The 20,134-nt window shown below is 48.8% G+C and overlaps 7 protein-coding genes across 7 annotated transcripts; 4 read left to right on the top strand and 3 right to left on the bottom strand.

Moving 5' to 3' along the window:
• Nucleotides 1-198: 198 nt before the first annotated feature.
• Nucleotides 199-1,408, top strand: BKA55DRAFT_593166 (beta-lactamase-like protein; the record flags this gene model as incomplete). The annotated part of the gene is made up of 2 exons (XM_046195512.1): nucleotides 199-224; nucleotides 388-1,408. The coding sequence occupies 2 exons, from the start codon at nucleotides 199-201 to the stop codon at nucleotides 1,406-1,408; spliced, it is 1,047 nt and encodes a 348-aa protein (XP_046049703.1).
• Nucleotides 1,409-3,361: 1,953 nt separating this feature from the next.
• Nucleotides 3,362-7,044, top strand: BKA55DRAFT_662953 (uncharacterized protein; the record flags this gene model as incomplete). Its single annotated transcript, XM_046197642.1, has 8 exons — nucleotides 3,362-3,411; nucleotides 3,960-4,127; nucleotides 4,339-4,592; nucleotides 4,646-5,289; nucleotides 5,346-5,651; nucleotides 5,713-6,096; nucleotides 6,145-6,292; nucleotides 6,739-7,044. 8 exons carry the CDS (start codon nucleotides 3,362-3,364, stop codon nucleotides 6,897-6,899), a joined length of 2,115 nt encoding a protein of 704 aa, XP_046049702.1. The 3' UTR covers nucleotides 6,900-7,044.
• A 504-nt stretch (nucleotides 7,045-7,548) lies between these two features.
• BKA55DRAFT_688947 (P-loop containing nucleoside triphosphate hydrolase protein) lies at nucleotides 7,549-10,019 on the bottom strand (the record flags this gene model as incomplete). Its single annotated transcript, XM_046199290.1, has 2 exons — nucleotides 7,549-9,955; nucleotides 10,009-10,019. The coding sequence occupies 2 exons, from the start codon at nucleotides 10,017-10,019 to the stop codon at nucleotides 7,549-7,551; spliced, it is 2,418 nt and encodes an 805-aa protein (XP_046049701.1).
• Nucleotides 10,020-10,863: 844 nt separating this feature from the next.
• On the top strand, nucleotides 10,864-11,850 carry BKA55DRAFT_510869 (mitochondrial carrier domain-containing protein; the record flags this gene model as incomplete). The annotated part of the gene is made up of 1 exon (XM_046187649.1): nucleotides 10,864-11,850. One exon carries the CDS (start codon nucleotides 10,864-10,866, stop codon nucleotides 11,848-11,850), a length of 987 nt encoding a protein of 328 aa, XP_046049700.1.
• Nucleotides 11,851-12,461: 611 nt separating this feature from the next.
• Nucleotides 12,462-15,624, bottom strand: BKA55DRAFT_509298 (uncharacterized protein; the record flags this gene model as incomplete). The annotated part of the gene is made up of 5 exons (XM_046187516.1): nucleotides 12,462-13,445; nucleotides 13,677-14,236; nucleotides 14,307-15,150; nucleotides 15,206-15,308; nucleotides 15,365-15,624. 5 exons carry the CDS (start codon nucleotides 15,622-15,624, stop codon nucleotides 12,462-12,464), a joined length of 2,751 nt encoding a protein of 916 aa, XP_046049699.1.
• A 321-nt stretch (nucleotides 15,625-15,945) lies between these two features.
• On the top strand, nucleotides 15,946-17,769 carry BKA55DRAFT_338548 (uncharacterized protein). The gene is made up of 3 exons (XM_046185747.1): nucleotides 15,946-16,622; nucleotides 16,680-16,945; nucleotides 16,998-17,769. The coding sequence occupies exons 1-3, from the start codon at nucleotides 16,259-16,261 to the stop codon at nucleotides 17,472-17,474; spliced, it is 1,107 nt and encodes a 368-aa protein (XP_046049698.1). The 5' UTR covers nucleotides 15,946-16,258; the 3' UTR covers nucleotides 17,475-17,769.
• Nucleotides 17,770-18,063: 294 nt separating this feature from the next.
• On the bottom strand, nucleotides 18,064-19,362 carry BKA55DRAFT_510516 (uncharacterized protein; the record flags this gene model as incomplete). The annotated part of the gene is made up of 4 exons (XM_046187608.1): nucleotides 18,064-18,784; nucleotides 18,843-19,015; nucleotides 19,071-19,177; nucleotides 19,236-19,362. The coding sequence occupies 4 exons, from the start codon at nucleotides 19,360-19,362 to the stop codon at nucleotides 18,064-18,066; spliced, it is 1,128 nt and encodes a 375-aa protein (XP_046049697.1).
• Nucleotides 19,363-20,134: the final 772 nt, after the last annotated feature.

The raw sequence follows: 20,134 nt of genomic DNA, 5'->3' as shown, positions 1-20,134 counted from the left end.
TGATATTAACCGCGACCACGGCGCGTCTAAAGCGTACGTTAACTGATACTGTTGTTGATAGTTACTTGAAGATGATTTTAACTGTATCTGATAACTCGATTATAGCACCTAACCTGTAGTATTAAATAGGAGTATACCCAACATTCCTAGGATTTGTAAAGTGATGCTTATTATGGTATCTCCCTCCGTCACTACAATATGCACTTAGAAGAGGAGCACCGTTCGTGCCGAGGTTTATTCATTCTCCATTCAATAAGCAGTTTCGATTGCCGGATGACGACAGCCAGCTCCCTCTTTCACTCTTGTAGATCAATATCTTTTTCCTATTCTTCACCTTTCATCCTAAACTTATACAACCGCCTTTAATCTTTGAGCTTATTTGACTAGAAACGGGGGCTCAAAGTCTCCACTGTCTACCGAACTCCCGGCTCCGACTTGCGGCACCCGGCTCCGGACCCCTCCCGATCAGCACCGAGAGTTTCGTCCATATACGGGTCTCCGTTCCTCCTCCTTGGATATAACCAGCAACTCAGATATCATGGCAACTCAACTAATTGCACTGCCAGCTGTAGAACGTCTCAGTCCTACCGTCATTCGCATTTTGGGCGGCAATCCAGGCAAATTCACTCTACAAGGCACCAACACATATCTTCTCGGTACAGGTCGCAGCCGGCTTCTCATTGACACAGGCGAGGGTCGCAATGCTTGGATCTCATCTATTCGCGACACTCTACAGCAGGAGAATGCGACTATAGATACCGCGCTCATTACGCACTGGCATCATGATCATACAGGTGGTATCAAGGATCTGTTGAGTATCTCACCCCAGACGAGAATCTTCAAGCATACTCCCGAGGAAGGGCAACATGAAATCAAGCACGGACAGCGCTTCCAAGTCGATGGCGCTACATTGACAGCAGCGTATACGCCAGGACATACCAAGGATCATATGGTTTTCGTTCTTGAGGAAGAAGACGCAATGTTCACAGCCGACAACGTCCTCGGTCATGGAACTGCCGTATTCGAGGAGCTGGTCACATATCTACGAAGTCTAGAAGAAATGAAACCTCTGTTCAAAGGCCGAGCATACCCTGGACATGGACCGGTCCTTGAGAACGGGCCAGCAAAGATTGCCGAGTATATCACACATCGAAAACAACGAGAAGATCAGGTCATTCAGACGTTGAAGACGGGACCTGGTGAAGTGGAAACTCAAGAATCTGCATTATGGTCGGCATGGACAGCGACAGATTTGGTCGAGGTGATTTACAAGGATGTGCCCCAGAATCTGCATCCAGCGGCTCGTGGTGGTGTTTTGCAGATACTGGGAAAGCTAGAGAGCGAGGGTCGTATAGCTCATGATGGCGATCAATGGAAGATGCTGGCTGATGGCAGGGCTTCTCTATGAGATCGGGCTATAGTGGATGACGGAGAGGCCATAGTGAGTCAGCGGTGTATTTCCGAATTGCCGTAATAAAGTTGGTATTCATCATTACCTGGAAGGCCGTTGAGAGGAACCGTATTTGCTCGGGATTACGGACTTTTAAACAAGATGGGCTTGCGGCATGATTTGGTCATGCCAAGAGCTGAGTTTTGTAGCAAGTTTGTATTGTAAACTAGCGAGATGAGGCAGGGTTTTCGGCAGCGTCGGATCTTCACATCATCCAAGTCTTGATGTGATGAATATTTTAGCGAGCATCATATGGGTGGGATTGACTTGACTGAGTGACTGGTGGGGATCGCCAACTGGGGTTTGGTTTTGGGATCACACCCCTGTCCACTAACGCAGCCACTCTATCAAACAAACTAACAGTGTTGGCCACATTTTCAACAAGTGACATGACTGATAATGTTGAAGTGTAAGCACATACTCTTGATACTGTAATGCTACAGCTTCAGTCCGGCCGATTGCGGAGACTGGGATGCAATGCAATGTCGTCACATCAGATCCCAAGCTCCCCATGTAAGTACAGTACAAGAGTAGTCCTCCGTGCATGAGACTGCAACATTAAACCCGTCGTTTAGAGGTACGTTTCATGCAGTCACGAACGGTCCAATTTTGTCCGAATATCATACGACAAATCGTAAAAAGAGCTCGATGATACATGCTTGATCGTTGATTGCATCTTGAGGACTCAAACTGCTACGGAGTGTTCGGGAGTAGATTCGTGAAATCTTGGCGTATAGCATACGTAAAGACCAGCGTATACCTGAGAAACGGAGACAAGTTGGCCACGAGTTACCGTTCTTGGCGAGATCATTTTGCTGACTCTTATTTGCTGGCTCGGGTTGTAACCCAAGACAGCTGACTCTTTTGGGTGTAATACTACTATACACACGATGGATGCAAGTCAGCACCAGCACCATAGACACGACAACTAAGCGGGCGGTGAGCCAGCACATCATAACGATCCGATAATTCTGTCCGAGATGGGTATGAGAAAGTATCTGCTTATGCACCTATTTAGCAGAGTTGTGTGCTGTGAACCGAGGCAATTTGTCAGCGGACGGGGAAATCTAATGTCATGGTGGTACTCCAAAACAGCCCAGCTTGAGCAAATATTCCTTCTCATGACCCTTGTATTCTACAACCGACTTTTACGCCCTTCCTTGCTCATGAGCATGGTTATGTGACGCCGTGTGACCATTTTGACAGCTCGAGGTTAGGTTGGTGGGTTGTGACCCTGTTTAATGGAATGCGTCTGTCTGCTTGACCGGATTCATCGGGTCCACGGAGACGGAGATAATGATAAAAGCCTGAAAATGCCGTAAGGTAGTGCTCAGACATACAGTTCCATTTCTTGATCCTGATCTTGATCAGAGATCAGATATTGCCAAGACACTTCGGTATGAATCATCCGCAGCCATCGATGTCCATGAGGGAAGTTTCCGTGAAAAGTTCCCGCTCGGCTGCAATAGCGCGTACAAAGCGTATCACATACATACATACATCCATTCATACAGTACGCTGTCATTATACATACTTCTTCGTCAGCCCTAAACGAATATATTTGACGACTCTAGACGTCATACCCAGCCTTATCGTTTACACTGCACAGGCGTAAAAACTTCTTAAGCCAAAGCTGAAGAGAAAGTGTGCGGAATTGTCGGCGTAGTTGGGTTGAACCTGGGTGGAGATGCTGGACCGGGATTATACACATCAACGAAGTTGAATCCGTTATATCCAATGAATGAAGCCGTAGCTCTACTTTACAGCGGGATGAGGTAACTAGCGCCATAGCTGCCGGCATTAAAGCTCTCCATGATGCATGATAAAGACAATGCCTGTAAAAACGAGAGCTCTCATGTGGATTTCGGCATTTTGCTCAATATCAGTCTGTGCAACAATAAGTTTTGAGTGATGGATGAAGAGCCACAGTTAGTACATGTAGAGCTTATAACTGAATATTCGTAATTCACATGTAAGCCAGCCAGTGAGTGACTAGTCAGTCGGACTGCCCGTTTATCGGATCCGAGTGGAGGTGCATGTAATGGTGGTAACCCAACGTGGTGAAGGGTTGCGATGCTTGCAGCAACTTACAACATACAACTTGTTGTGACCAGTAATTAATGATCTCTGTGGGCAACTGAGTATCACTGATGCTCGGTGAGAATAGGAATGGAAGAGTATCCATAGCCTGTGATATCCACTTCATCTCCGCCGAAATGCCTTGACGTTCTTCGAGAAGATGCCTTTTCTAAAGTTTCCGTGCCGATCGATCGATCACGTTTGACCATGAACAAACTAAAAAGGCAACTATTCGGAACTAACAGACCCTCAAATGTAGTACAGTATGTACATGCTGCCCGCGGACCACGTTGATCAAGAGCCTGACCTGATGATCTGGCTCCCCCCCCCCCCCCCCCCCCCCCCACCGGCCGGCCCCATTTTGAGGATCCCCCACTATCCAAATGCTTACCGCATCTTTTTTTTGGTTGTGTTGTTTTCTGTCGAAAAGTAAAGGTACAACTTCCATGATGAAGCAATTCGGAAGCCTCGGATGGTCAACTGCTGCGTATCCTCTCTTGGCTCTCGTCGCTTTGTCTCCGACTGACCAAGAGATTCCAATGGCTCAGCTTATGACCTGTTTTCGGCCGCTCGGGCCCGATAGTAATAGCAGAGAAGGGTTTGTTTTAAAGCAATGCCATGTCATGATTCCTTGAAACACTCTTCGTTTTGACGTCTACTTGATCGCATGATTATATCCTCCTCCTTGTGCCTTTCTGGCTGTACATGGTATAATTACTGCTTGCGACCGCTTCTCGGCCAGCTGTCTTGTCTTGTTTCGCTGCATCTATTGTTTCCTTGCACAAACAAATCTCTCTGGACGTTGCAAGTATGATTTATACAAAAATGATATCGCACGCATCTGGTGCATTGCTTTTGGCGCTTCTACCTGTGGTAATTGCGCATGGAGGTGGTGAAAGTGTGGACATGGGCATGGGAATGGGCCATGGCGGCAACACAACCACACAACCGCCCAAAGACGAGGACTATCCCGATACATACTTTGCGCATACTGAACATACGGGAGTTATTTACACCCATATCGCATTAATGGTTCTTTCTTGGGTTTTTATTCTACCAATTGGTGAGTCTTCATGGTGTTGAGCCTTATGCGCCGACTAACACAACCAACCCCAGCCGTCATGTTCTCTCTGGCAAACTCTCGCTTTACACTACCGGCGCAATTTGTCTTCCTAGCTACAAATGCTCTTGGAGTCTTGGTCGGCGTGGTATACAATGCCCAGACCCCAGACTTGTATCCAAACAATGCGCACCACAAGATTGGCTGGATCGTGACTTGGGTCGTTTGCGCCCAGGTCCTTGTAAGTGCTGTAGGCTGTATCGCGGGAGTTCTCAAGGGCAAAGGAAAGACGTCGAGCAACGAGAGACATGCGTTTCTACCTGTTGCGACACGAGAAGCCGACTACTCTTCGCACAATGGCTACCACAGTGACAGCCCCTACCGAATTTCCAACGACAGTGGTCGAGGAACCGAACCAAACACACCTTCGCTTCGAAGCGACTCAGCATCTACTCTCAATGGCTTGGAATCGCCTGTCAACAACCCCAGGAAGGAGTACGAAGACGACGATGGTGGCCTGGAGGAATTGTCACTAGCCTCTCCTGAACCTCAGGGAACATTTGCTCGTCACGCCTCCAAGATTGCTGCTTCGCGAGTATGGAAGTATCTCAACATTGGTCGCTGCATAGTCGATCGCATTATCCTTCCTTTCGGCTTCATTGCGCTTGCTACTGGTGTTGTCACCTTTGGTCGCTTCTTTGTAAGTTGCTAGCAGATACCTTGGTTGTGACACTTTGACTAACAAACCGTCCACAGGAGGGGGGCGGAATCTTCAATGGTTTGGCGCATTGGATCAAGGGCGGCGTCTTCTTCTGGCTAGGCATCTTCACTCTTGGTCGCTGGACTGGCAGCTTTGGAGAGCTTGGCTGGGCATGGAATGTTCGCCCAAGGAAGAACTCCCAGAAGTGGCGTCCTTCCGCTGAGTTCGTCGAGAGCTTCTTGATCTTCTTCTATGGTGCTACCAATATCTTCATGGAGCACCTTGGCGGCTGGGGAGGAGACTGGACCGCCCAGGACATGGAGCACATCTCCATCACGGTTCTGTTCATTGGAGGGGGCTTGGTAAGTCTAATGATCTGTTCCAGTCAATTTCCCAGAACAAAACTGACTGTTGTTTCTTTAGTGCGGTATGCTCATCGAGTCGACACGCATTCGCCATCTTCTCAACACAACCGTGGACCAAGTTCAACCCAAGAGCCCTTACTCGGTCGAAGAAGCAAACGAATATGAGTCTCCTGACACATACGAGTTCTCGCTCAACCCCATACCAGCTTTGGTCATCATGCTGCTTGGACTCATGATGAGCTCCCACACACAGCATACCATGATGTCCAGCATGGTTCACAAGCAATGGGGTGATCTCCTTCTAGGAGCTTCCCTTGCTCGAGGTTTGACCTACTTCGTCATGTACCTGAAGCCACCAAAGTCCATTTTCCCATCACGACCCCCCACGGAACTCCTGGCTGCTTTTGGATTGATCGCTGGAGGCATCATCTTCATGGCTAGTGTATGTCACCTGTTCTGGCAAAAGGTCCCAAATGCTAACTCAAATTAGAGCACTGATACTGTCGACGGAATGATCCACTACGAACTCGACGCCATGTTCATGTACACTGTCACCATGGGCCTGGTCGCCCTCTTGATGGCCTGGGTCGTTATCGTCCTCGCCATCAAGGGATGGGCTGTGCGACTCGAACGACGTCGTAACTCGAACTAAACCGTACATATAAGCATACTGTTGAAGAGGAGGGAATGACCATGCTGCCGTAATTCGGCCCCGGTGGGAAACAGACGTATAGATAGATTGATTGTATTGCGCGCTTGATGCAGTGTTGGCTCTGCTTTGAGATACCCTTATGAAATAACGAGCGCTATTGACCTAATTTCTGATTCCGACTTTGCTCTCTTTGGTTGGTTTGACGAACATGCCGTGGTGCGTTAGGGTGCAGTGTCGTGCGTTCTTGGTGTCTTTAGAACGGCTTTCTGTCTGTCAACAAAGACGTCTATATTTGTGCTTTGACATGTCCTTGTCTCGTGGGAAACAGTGAAGAATGGTTCCCACAGATCCATATGTTGCAGACAGGCGGATCTGAATTACTTTCGCGCGTTCACGTAGTTGACTGAAATGATCTGGACTGCGTATATACAGTCTGCTTACGCGTCCCCGTCCTTGGCCTTTGGTGCAGCCACCACTCTCTTCTGGTCCTCAGGAGAGAAAAGACCCGCACCCTGTTGCAGAGCGTGAACAAGGAAAGGGATGGAATCGGCCTTGAAGTCCTCCGCGTTGCGAACCTTGTCAAGGTCTTCTGAGAGCTCTTGTGTTGCGCGTTGGAGGTAGTAGGATGTAAACTCCGGTGAGGACTGGTTGGTAGGCTTGGAAGACATTTTGATGTGTTTGATGGAGAGTAGCCGGATTGCTCTGATTTGACCAGTCGTAGCGATGCGATTGTTGAGGTTGTGAATCTCAAGGCTCAACTTGGTCAGAAAGACTAAAACTTTAGCTAGCAAATTCTTTACAGTGCGAAAATAAGAGTATCAGTCATGAGCACTGTATCGGTCTCTCATGGCGAACATGATAGAAACCATGATATAGAGTAGGTCGAAACGTCTAGATAAGTTTACCAGTTCTTCAAGGTCATTGTATCGGATAAAACTCGAGACGAGTATCACTTCTGTTACGACAGGATGATTGCCCACGAACTTGTGTTTTGATGATGGAGATCTCACGACGCAATGCACGGAGAATTGGTACAAAACCCAATGCGCTCTGGGTGTCTTATAGTAATTTGTATTCTACCAGTGCTTTACCATCTAAATGCACTTTGCAGTGAAGCCTGTCTACCTAAACAGGTCTGGCATGAAACTCCTTAAAACAGATAATGACCCTCCAATATCGCTAATCCACAATAACGCCCTGCATGCCTCGTGAACATGAATCATCAAAGACACAGCTGACAACTTAATGAGAAATGTACTGGAAAACAGCAGAAACCTCGGACTCTCCACATTCTTGCCTCAAGAGCAAGTCCTGGATGGGCTTCAGTCCCTCGTTGACAAAATGGTTCCATGTACTGGTATCACCATACAGCATGGCCGGCGCCTTGATATACTGCTTGCCATCAGGCTTACACCGCTTGCACTTGAACGTCTCATGAGTGTCGCTCTTGGTATCTGGCCGATACTGGAAAAGCTCCCGGAGACTGTCGAGAGAGAAATGCCGTTCAACATCTTCCGCCGAGTCGACAACGCAAGAAGACAAACTTTGTTTGTGAGACTGGCGCTGGAAGATCTTCTCCTCGATAGTGCCCGTTGCGATGAAGCGGTACACGAAGCAGTCCTTCTTTTGTCCATCACGCCACACTCGGGCAAGCGCCTGTTGATCAGCAGCCGGGTTCCAATCGGGATCGAATAGCACCAGGCGGTTCGCGCCGATAAGATTGATACCACACCCACCAGCCTTGCTGCTCAGTAGGAAGACGAATTCGTCACCTTCAGGGTCGTTGAACCGATCGACAAGCTTCTGACGCTTGTTCACGTTCATGGTTCCGTCGAGTCGCAAGCATCCATACTGACGAGAGCGACACATTCGCTCAAAGAGATCCAGTGTCGAAGTATAGTTGCTAATCAACACAATCTTATCGTTTGTATCTTGGCGGATGCGAGCCAGCATGCGGTCCAACACAGCCATTTTGCCTGAATACCAGGACTTGATCTCGCGATCTCGACCACGGGATTCCTTGGGTACATAGTCGTCTGGGAAGCACTGCTCTGAGCCTGGCAGATCATCCGCCATGTTCAAAAGATCAGGATGGTTGCAGAGCTTCTTGAGAATGTTGATGGCCTTCAAAGGCTGACTTCCCTTGCCTCTCAGGAGAGCCTGGATGTCAGGACTCTTGATAAAGTAGTTGTAGAGGTCAAACTGGAAGGGTGCAAGGTTACAGAACACAACGTGCTCGTACTTGACGGGCAAGTACTTGGAAAGAATGTCGTTTGTACGGCGAATCAAGAACTTGTTGACAACACTGAGCAATGCCGCAGTGCACTCATCGCCCTTCTTACGATCTTCCTCTGACGCAGCAGCATCTCGGCCTCGGAGAATTGGAATCTCGTAGCGTTTGCGAAACTCCAGCCGTGTGCCGAGCAGATCAGGGTTTGCAAAACTTGTGAGCGAGAAATACTCCGTGAGATCATTCTGGATGGGTGTGCCTGTAAGAATGACACGCCGCGAAACATTGAGACTGTTGAGAGCATTGAAGGTATTGCTGTCACTATTCTTGAGACGATGACCCTCATCACAGAAAAGCAGGCCGATCTTTGTGTGCTTCAGCTCCTCGACATTCAATCGCAAAGTTTCGTAGGAAACAATGATGACTGGCCTGGTAACGGCTCGACCGCTAGCAATTGCCCATTGTCGAAGTTGACGCGTCAGTTCTTCTTTAGAGGCCTTTCCATCGATGGCGAATGGGTTAATGGCATTAGCCCCAAGCCACTTCGTCAACTCATTGGCCCAATTCTTGACCAAACTGGCTGGACAAACAACGATTGCTTTCTGAATTGTTGGCTTTCCAGCATCGGGGGATTGCTTGAGTAGTGTCCACATCAGAGAGATGCACTGAAGAGTCTTTCCTAGACCCATTTCGTCGGCCATAATGCAGCCATTGGCCTTTTCATCAATCAGACCAGTAACACACCGATACATAAACTTGACACCTTCAACTTGATGGGGACGAAGGATCTTGGCCAGCTTCGGGTCAATCACGACTGGAACCCGAGGGTGTTCACCGTCCACCTTCTTCTTGATTCCGAGAATCTCAGCAAGACTCTTATGTACGAGTGGGGCGTCAGGTTTCCCATCAGCAGTCTCAGTCTTGGCGGGCTCAATAGCCTTGGGGACATCTTTTGGTTTGTCGTCGACTGTTGGGTCATGAAGAACAATTGCGAATTCACCACTGGGGTCGTGTAGCGGCTTCGCAATGAAGACTGCACCTTGTCGGAGACCCAAAGTAGGAGGGGCACGATTGGGATTGTATGCAGCGCTGTCCTTGTTCTTCAATGGTACAGAAAAGGCCTTGCGAAAAACAAGACCTTTATCTTTGGCCTGGAAAACTGGAAATCGGTTGATGTCTCGAGTGGCAAGCGCAAGCCTGTCGTCGTTGGAGTAGGGTTTATCATTATCTGCTTCGCCGTCGGCACCACCATAATCAACCTTTCTTCGCTTGCGGGACGGTCGATCAACAGCCGGACTTCTTCCAGCGACACCGGGGCATTTGAATGGTTTATGAAGACGGTCAATTGACGAAGGCGTTGGCATTCGCTTGCCTGGATTTTTGTCCTTGCCGGCAAGTGGCGTCGCGACGAGAGGTGACCTGAATTGAGTATTAGAGCTTGCAACAACGAGCAAAGGCGTCCTGACACTCACACTGCTCCCATCTTGAATGTCTTATCGTTTCAAAGACTTCTGAAGAGATTGTTCAAGGTGTAAAGGATCTCTTGCCACCCCAACAAGAATCAATGAAGGGTAAATAGGCAAGCGCGATGTCAGTGACTCGACGCGACGGCAGGCAGAAACACGCTATCACGTGAGCCGCCACTAGCTTTAACTTACAATTCCATCCCGGCAAGGCCCCGAAACCGCCGAAAGCTTGGACTTAAAGCCTCCACTAGCTTAGGTAACATTGGATCCATCGGGAATCGGTCGAAGAATCAAGTTTATCGTTCGGTTCATGATGGGACCGAAACTGGTGGCAAGGAATATATCTTCTCCCTTTCTCCTTTTCTTCTTATCCATCTCACTCAGCCAAACATCACCCAAAGATGATAACTGAAAGCCCATTTGTTGCAACGTCGTCAGGGTAGGTCATCGCTGATCCTTCTCCTTTCTCAGTATGCGGCTCTGAAAGACCCTGGGTCACTAACACATGCCTTCAAGCGTCAATCTCTCCAACTCCGATCAAAGCCGATCGGCCGGTGGGGATACTTTTGCCGACCGTCAATCCTCTGGACCGACCCCTCTTCAAGTAGCAATTGCTCAACATCGCACTGGAATTTTGACTGCAACTGTTGCTGGACACTTTGCGCATTGGCAATATCTCACTCGATTTCGTCGAATTAATGTACAAGCTACTGCAAATCGAGCTCCTCTTGCACGGCTCGGTTTGGCCTGGGGCCTCGTCTACCTCGGCGTCTTGAGCACTATCACTGTGGCTCAGCGTAAGGTCTCAAGGAATATCGATCCTCTTCTCTCGCCTATAGAGTCTACAGAAATAGTCTCATAATGTCGGCCGATTTCTGGGCTGGTTATCTGAGTGGTGCTGTTGGAATTATTATCGGAAATCCTCTTGATGTGATCAAAGTACGACTTCAAGCACAACATACCAGCCCAGTGACGAACCCGCCTGTTTGTTCGATCCCTACAGGAACAACGGCGGCAGCTTCAGCCATTAATCAGAGTGCATCTTTTAGCACACGATATCTCGGATCATACGCCTCCTTGGTGACCGGAACTGCAGCACCAATTCTCGGTTATGGTGCTCTAAACGCCCTGCTCTTCGTTTCTTACAACCGAACGGAGGCGGCATTAAATAACGTATTCTCAACATCTGGAAACTTATGGAATACCTGGCTAGCTGGCGCGGTGGGCGGTTTTGCAACTTGGGTCGTTAGCACCCCCACCGAACTGATCAAGTGCAGAGCGCAGCTGGCATCCTCCCCAATCTCAAGCTGGGCTATCACTAAGGATATCTGGAAAAACGAAGGCGCTCGAGGGCTTTACTTCGGCGGAACTGTAACTGCTATCCGGGATAGTGTTGGTTATGGCTTTTACTTCTGGTCCTACGAGCTGACTACTCGTTGGCTGGCCACGGAACAGGGCGAAGAAACCTCGCTGCAACATGAGGCCGCCAAAGTTCTCCTCTGCGGAGGACTAGCTGGTGTCGCAACTTGGGCGAGCATATTTCCACTCGATGTTATCAAAACTAGAGTCCAGACCCAGACCCTTGGCGGACAAGCAGAAACAGCACCCCTTCTACAACCTAACGTAGCGTCACGAACCAAACGGGCTGGCGCAATACAAGTCGCACGTGAGGCGTACCAGGAGGGAGGTTCTCGTGTTTTCTTCAGAGGGTTGACTGTCTGTAGCGTGCGAGCTTTCATAGTGAATGCTGTTCAATGGGCGGTTTACGAATGGGTCATGTTCGAACTCGGACATGGACGGAAGAAGACAGTGGCCAACGAGCCTAGGGTAGAGATGGCACAAACATGATGCACGAGGCCTATAGTGTGCTCAAACGAGGACCAGTCCGCCCCAGCAAATTTGTTCAAGGCTGCATGCCAGGCAGTCAGATATTCAGTATCAACGATCATTCCGGCAATCTGCCACGGCCCTGACCACATCCCAAAATGAAATGTCAAGCGACTCGTCATCAGCTTTCCGATTAGGGCTTACGAGCTTCGTAACACATTCCCGACCCATAGCAGTGATTTTACAGTCTCGCTGCTTTATGTGGGCAACGTTCAGCGTCTCGTGGTGGACTACAAATCTAGATCGCGAAGGCAAGACATGGCCAACTTGACGAAAAAGAACTCTGGCCACATGGCTTGCTAACAGCTAGTTGAAAGGCCAACAAAGAGCCAAAGTCATCTGGCCAGCCGGGAAGTCTCTGATGCAGATGAAAGGGACACCTCGTCAGTCGATCAGTACAGTCCAATACCACACATTGTCTCAGAATCGTTCGAAGATATTATTTGGTGAATTTAGCCATTACTCCAATCCTAACACACAGAAAGTTAACCTAGTTTTCGCCCTCTTGATCTTGAATAGGATACCTGGGCGCCTTTAATCCATGTTTGTTCCCCAACTGCTGCTCACTAGTCTCAAACAGTGCCATTTTCTTTGTTGGCTGGCTTCACCTCACGCCAACCTTCAAGCCCTGCCTTCTCTTTCCACTTCTGGGTATCCTCATTGTATTGTCCCAACCACTTGACCATGGCATCACTGGCCTGTGCAACGATCTCTTTCTTCGCTTCGCGCGCATCTGCTGCATCTTTTTCGAGTTTCTTGTTTGAGTTGCTCCCGATCTGCTCATCGCGCTCCTTCCTCTTCCTCTCTCTGTCGGCCAACCATTCTTTCCGCCCAGCGAGATATTTGGCACTGTGTCCTAGGCCAGCACTTTCGTGTGAGATGCCCTTGTGGGGCCTGTCGAGGGGAGGAGCAGTGAAGAAGAGAACTCGACCAGAACTATCATGTTGAAATGCCTCTCGCAACTCCTTTGGCATGGCATCGTTCATATTGTCGGGAAGTGCGTAGACCTCTGGTGGTCTTGGTGGGTTGTACACATTGCCACCCTGCATAGGCATCCCTGGACCAGCCGGCATAGGACTGCGAGCGACAGGAGTGGCCTGCACTGGGTTGTATACCTGGGTCATGTGGTTTGGCATAGGTGTTTGTTGATGGATAGGAGGCACCGATTGCGCATAGTTAGGGGCGAATCCTTGTGCAAACCCTGCCTGTGAGTGCTGAGGTTGGTGTTGATATTGCACAGGTCGTACAGACACCTGAGGCTGAGCACCCAGGTGAGGTTGATGTGGGATAGGGACTGGAGTCTGTTGAACTTGTGCGGGCTGGGCCCCAGGAGTGACGGGCTGAAAGTGAGGTGTCATATGAGCATTGTACTGAACAGGCGAAGGTGAAGGGCCCCCAGGATAGGATATCGAAGGATGCCTCCCAGAATGATCACCAGGTATGCCACCAGGCACTGACAACATTGAAGCGCGCCGGCCAGAATCAGCGCCAGCATCAGGAAGTGGGACCGCCGACATGGCTTGCGGCGGAGGGGTGGGCACTGGCGGTGGTGATTCCTAGAAAGTTATGATTAGTTGCGTACGACAATAAAGTGAGACGAATGAAAGCCTGAGGCACGAATCACGGCCAAGAAGCAGGCGTTGAAGCTGAGAGGGAAAAAAAGGCGTCCGTGGGCAGGGATCCTGCAGGGCGTTCGTTTGCTGATAACGAATGCAATGGCGGCCAGCCGAATCATGGCATGGCATGACAGGACAGAAGAAAAGAAAAGACAAATGCGCTTCACTTACATTAGCCTCCCGTTTACGGCGATGTACAGCTCCGACAATAGGCGGGGCATTTGGGCTTCCCCATGTTGGCTTGGGGAGCTCATCTGTCTCCTTTGCATCTTCGCGGAGCAAATGCTTGATAGGGCTGGGAATCTTCTTCATGCGTCGAGGCACATCAAAGAGGTCCATTTCATAGTCCTTCTCGCGCACCTCATCTGGGACACAACTTGCCCACGTTTTGATCTTGTTGAATGTGAATTTTTCCTCGTTATAGCGTGATTCACACACATAAATCTCCTTGTCCAGAGGAAATCCTCGAGGTCGCCCTTTATTGAAGCGTGTCACGAACATGACAAAGCATCGATCCAAGACCTCTTCAATTTGATGATCCCGATATTGCCCTGTCTTGACGACTTCATGCTCGAAGAAATGCTTCTCATATCGATGCACTGTCTGCTCTGGTCGGTAGTACCAGCAGGCATTGATCCATCGTTGGCCAGCGCGGTCTTGCCAAGTTCGATAGATTTGCGCCACGGTGGGTTTGGCCAGATCGTTAGGATTTCTGATGTGAACCCAATCACCTATATTCATGTTAGTGGCGTGACAACACAGGGGACGCATTACACGATGATATCCCCAAAATGTACGTACCAACTTTCCAGGGCTGCCCGTTATGTTGGATCTCTGCCAACGGTAACTTTCCGTCTTCGTCTCGGAAATCGTCATCGGGTTTGGCCTTCTCCTGTTCAGCTAAAAAGATGGCCTCCTTCTGTAGCTCAACCGCGGCCTTGTACACTTCGCTGTCATCCTCATTATACCGCTTGGCATTCTCAAACATGAGATTGAGGTCCTGAAGTACATGGTCGATGCTTTGATACTTCTTCCGCTTGGCCTTTTTCTTGATGTTGTCAAGAGCAATGGGGTTTAGTATCGTTGTATAGTAATCGGGGACAGCTGCTTTGTCTGGTAGCTTCTCAAAAGGATGAACAAGGAGATTTCCTCCAGCGTCCTTAGGCTTTCGTAATCCCTTCAATAGTGAGGCGATTCGGGCTTCGTTTGGCGTAAGAACACTTGGAGGTCGGCCTCTTCGTTTGTGTGAATCATCTTCGTAGTCTTTGTCCTGATCTTTTCGACCAGCGCCACGTCGTCTTCGTCCCCTGCGTCGTCCGCCTTCATCGTCCGAGTCATCATCTTCGTCCTCATCTTCATCTTCATCATCCTCCTCGTCTTCCTCCTCTTCGTCGTCGTCCTCTGCTGGTGGAGACTCTTCCGCAGGAGGTAATTCGCCAAGATCCGGCAATTGTGCATCATTGGCATTGATGTGGCTCTTTTCTACCAGTTTCTTGAGTTCTTGGACAAGAATCTCCCGAAGACGAACTGCGGCACCGAAAATAGGAGCGGAGGGGCGGTTGTAAACTTGGGCGTTGTGACAGATTTGCGCAACATCCTTGACGAACTCGGCAAATGAGCCGTATTGCTTCTTCTGAGTTTTGCCCTATCATTTTGGTCAATGATTCAAATGCCGACTACCAAGACTGCAGAAAACCTACTCGGATGGTACTGAAAGCAATGGGCTCGGGGATGATTTCGAAATAATCGGGCAATGTTCGTCTATTGGGGATGCGCTGGAAGCCAGCAGCAAGGTGCTCGCCACTATAACTCTGTCAGAATCACCCAATCCTCTCCTACATACGAGAGGGGAAGCATACTCGTCTTCAACACTGCATAGATAGGTCGAGAGATTATGGATCAAGCGATACATATCGGGACGGCCTTCATCGTCCACCTCACCTTCTGCATCCTCTTCACCTTCGGCATCTTCGTCACCTTCCGCGTCCATATCTACGTCAGGGTCGCCTTCGGCATCGACATCATCGTCCGGTGTATGCCTCATCTCGACGTCCACGGAGGCTGTTTTCGCTTCTATCGATTCGCGCACCTCTGGCGCGTTCGCCCTCCGACTGGACATGATAGGCTCGTGAGACCACTTGGGTCCGATCGCAATGCGGCTGTAATCGAGGAACGGCGCGTACTATTCGCGTTCGTCAATTTAAGCTATGTTGTGGTATTCTGTTGCTGAGACAGGTTGTGCTGCGCAATCACGGCAGCGTGAGGAAGCTGTAATTCAAGAGTATGTACTGTTCCTGAGCTTGATTGAAAGTGCGACTGCCCTGGAGAGCGCGTGCATTTGCGCGCGACTTCCCGTACCGTAATTGGTTAGAGCGACTGTGCGATTCCATAAAGCGGGTCCCAATTGGCACCTAACACATGGTTGAGATGTTGGTGCCAGCTTTCATCCATATCATTGATTCACTCAGGCTCTATTAAGCCTTATAATTTTTGTGATTCATTTACACAGATTTGGATTTTTATCACTCAAGCTCGGAGACCTATTTTATTATTGTTCCAAAAACAGCTTAAAACGGATTCAGTGCCTCCCTTTCTTGGTGCTTCCTTTCAATTCCTCGCCTCAAAGTAGAGCAGCCCCTCCCTCACTCACCTCGAACAACTTTCATCTAAGCACATTAATCAACTGCTATCCGAAGCAACAAAACTCAAGAAATCGTCATCTTAACCTTGAGCCCTTGCACATATTCATCGTCATGCGAGCTCGTTATAAAGGTCCAGCCGGTACCGGTACTATCGAGATACCCGATGATGCCACTGTTAAAGTGCTATTTGATGAACTTCGAGCCAAGACAGGAATTGCCAACTTTGGTGTAAAATATGGTCCGCCTATGGCTATGAAGGCTCTTGAAGCTAGTCAGAGTGATCAAATTGCTCGATCTCTTGGTCTTCATGGTGAGACACTCACCATTGTACCCGAGGACGTACCACCACCCGCACCTATTGCGCCGGTTCAAACTGGCACTGCCCAACATCAAGCAATGGCATCTCGAGCAACAAAAAGGAATGAGAGCCCAGAAGATGTCAACGTTCCGTGGCCAGAACAGGGTGGAACCCTACGTAAGTGATAACCTTTTGTTGACTAAGAGAAAGACTATTAATGTTGACGACACAAAGTTCTAAGAGTGATGCCCAGCGATAACAGCTGTTTATTCACAGCTTTTGGCGGCGCCTTGCAAGATCAGATCCCCGCTCAGCGGTTGAGAAGGATGATGGCAGACTACATTGTGGAACATCCCAAGGATTACTCAGAAGCTGTCCTCGGTAGTCCTCCTAGCCAATATTGCCGCAGTATTCAAGACCCTGATCGATGGGGAGGCGGTATTGAACTGAGCATCTTGTCCTCCATCTTCGATATCCAGATCTGCACGTTTGATGTCCAGGTTAGTCGAGATATTTTGCTGTGCGGCTCCTTACTGACATTGACGATCCCAGGCCCAAAACTTGATCAATTTCGGAGAGGATAAGAGAGATCGCTGTATTCTTGTCTATTCAGGAATTCACTATGACCGAGTCGCCTTCAGCCTGTCTGACTACCCACATGACTCGCCTACTTACCCCCCTGAGATGGATCGAACTGTTTGGCCGACTGATGACGATGAGGTACTCGAAAAGACCCGAGAGCTCGTTCAGAAACTTAACAAGGCGCACTACTACACTGACACGGAAGGATTGATTCTACGATGTGATGTGCCTGGATGTGACTGGATAGGCAGCGGCCAGCGCGAAGGGCAGAAACACGCAGAACTAACAGGGCATGTGGATCTGAGTGAAATCCAAGACGAAGGTGACAACGTGCTCCGGAAGTGCGACACACCTGGATGTGATTTCATCGGCCAAGGTGACAAGGTTATGAGGCAGCATAGTGCAGATACTGCTCATGAGAGGTTCTCGATTATTCCGGACTGGTGAGGAGGACGATAGAGGCATCAAACTTTTGATGGGTCTCAGTACTTTTAGACATTTCAAGTAGTTTGTTGAGTTTCTTGAACATTGATAGCGCTTCAATCACCGAGACAATACATTTATTTGCAACCATTGCGCACCGGTGAGGTTATTCAAAGTGACCCAAATCGGTCAGACAGATGGTGAGATGCAGCGAAAAGGATTGTCTTGACATGGTTGAATTTGAGGTATCTATTGGTACAATTGTCATGAGAAAATTGTGTTGTTCATTGGATGCCTGACGCAAAACTTGGGTAATGGCCGGTATTGCTTCTCAAAGGATGTCTGAAGAGACTTGTTGACGTTGTCTCCTAAGCGTTTGCCTGCGACGATTTCGATTGTTCCATCCCGCCCAGCACAGCAACAGAACTCACAGGACCAATTCCCGATATTCTATGCCCCTGCAAGGAAGCATTGGGATGGTTCTTTGACTTTGAATAAGAATATGATTCATTACACATTCATTCTGGTAATTGATTCCGGATGATAGGAGGCCATATGCTCAACCGGGTAGCTGCTTTCCGTTCGGGCACATCGAAGACGACGTTTTTGCCATTCAATTAGCCTTTTTAGAGAACTCAGGGTTATGGACTGAGTCAATGTTGGCTAGTGAAAGGTTTAAGAACTCATGTTTGTTTGACCAATTCTGCTGTCCTTCCGCAAACTCCTTCATCTGCTGAGGGGGAGGCGGTGGGTCAGTGATCTTGGTGATCAGGTATGCGGTGGATGCTTCGGCAATGCCATAGACGAGTACGCCTACCAGAGGAATTCTGACAAGGATGTAGAATCCCAGACCAAAGCCGAACAGAACTCCCTCGCGACTGCGGAACCAGTTTCGCTTTTGATCCTTTGTAAAGTGAACACGAGCGAAGTATGGTTCAAGCAACTCTCGCATTAAACTTCTGGAAGAGAAGTAGGTCTGGAGGAAGATGACCAGATACCTTCGAGGGAGTAAAATGCCTGTGCCAAAGATAATTGAAGCCGGTCCCAAGCCCACGGCGTTGTTGAAGGTGTAAAAACTGGCCGCGGGCAGGACAAATCGACCTATATATGGTGTGTATGAGAGTGCAAAAACAGCTAGAGAAATACCACCCTTGCGAAGGAAACGGTAGAGAAACATGGAGACAGCCTGAGCGGTACTCTCGGAATGCGTACTTCCGTCGGACGGGCGGTACATCTTGAGGTTAGGATAATACATTTCCCGAAGCTCTGAGGGCTTTTCACCCCGGTGCTTTTGAACATAGGTCATATCAACCCATTGCAGTGACTGCATGAAGCTATTTGCGGATGGTCAGATACTGTCATGGGTTCCGTAATGTTTCGTGCTTGACTTACAGGTTATCGAGGGTTGGTACAACATAACGCATGAGAGCCATGAGGAAGAAGGGGACTTGTAGGACATATTCTGCGACAAAGTCAAGCCCGCCGACCAGAGTATCGTCCCATGTGACGGCATCAAGAGATACAAATAATGAAATGAACCATAATAATACTTTGACCCCGACAATCTGATACTGCAATCAGTATGGTTGCTTTTCTGCTCATACTGGTAGTGAGACTTACAGGTATCGTGACTATTAGTCTAATAGCGAGGCCTGCCACAACTGCAATGGCAGCTTGACGATAGTGGTCGGTTGTGAAGAGTGCCGGATTCTGTAATGCTCGATGAGCTATGTTGTTGTGGTCAATAATGGACAAACGGCATGATGCCAATATAGTGGTACTCACCTCCCACCAGAGTGAGCTGAGCGCCACGTATTACGGTGTTAGGATCGAAGTGAGAGAGATCGAATTTCTGTTCAAGTTTCTCCTTCAACTTGTCCTTATCAAGTTGAGTCTTTTCGTTGGACGACATCTTGGGAGTTGAAGCTAGGTATGTGAAGCTGAAGGGTATGGGAGAGGACAAGCTGTAGCTGCCCAGAGCTCAAGTTGAGCTTGTGTTGGTGGGCTGAATTTTAGTGAATACACTGTATCAGACACGGAATTTTGCCTGCCGCTCTCAAGAGAAAGAAGGGCCTTGTTGAGACTGTTGAGAATTTGGCCGTCTCAGGTTTTGGGTAAGAAATGAAGGTGGTAGTGATATTCAGGAATACGAACTCGGAACCTTGGAATGGTGAGACTGCACAGTGACGTAAGAAACGTATACCAATTGAAGCTTACGCCAGATTGGCGGCTGAGTTAGCTCTTTGCGCAGCTATGGGCGTCTCCACAAGAGAACAAGAATGACATGTGATATACGAGGACTACAAGACAAATACTATTCTTGAAGGTTGTCTTGAGAGAACCGCAATCCTCATGAGATTACAGGACACAGCGACGTGAACATCTCCTGAAGAAAACCCTCATGACCGAGACAAGCGCTCATAACCTCGTTATGCTGTGTCTTCCAACCTCCACTTAAACCAGCTGTGATTGCTCCGCCACCTCTTTATGGCTGGCTGGGGTAGGACAACTGCACCTAAGTGGCGTTCGCAGCTATTATGCAAGGTCCAGCTTACTTCCACCCATTAACTAATAAACAACGAAAAGTATCATAAAAGAGACAGCCAAGTTCAAACTCATCGACGTTCTTCTTGTACGGAGCAAGTTGAGTTTATCGGACGATAAAGCTTGGACATTACCAAACC

The sequence above is a fragment of the Fusarium redolens genome, assembly GCF_020744475.1.
Source record: "Fusarium redolens strain MPI-CAGE-AT-0023 chromosome Unknown BKA55scaffold_7, whole genome shotgun sequence".
Lineage (NCBI taxonomy): Eukaryota > Fungi > Ascomycota > Sordariomycetes > Hypocreales > Nectriaceae > Fusarium > Fusarium redolens.
The sequence above is the reverse complement of the archived record's forward strand: the minus strand, read 5'-3'. Positions and strand labels throughout refer to the sequence as shown.

Bases quoted from the DNA above. Each gene is read 5' to 3' on its own strand.
- BKA55DRAFT_338548 (XM_046185747.1), top strand. From the start codon at position 16,259: ATGCGAGCTCGTTATAAAGGTCCAGCCGGTACCGGTACTATCGAGATA. The intron at 16,623-16,679 runs GTAAGTGATAAC...GACGACACAAAG, and splicing joins AGAACAGGGTGGAACCCTAC to TTCTAAGAGTGATGCCCAGC. The intron at 16,946-16,997 runs GTTAGTCGAGAT...TGACGATCCCAG, and splicing joins TCTGCACGTTTGATGTCCAG to GCCCAAAACTTGATCAATTT.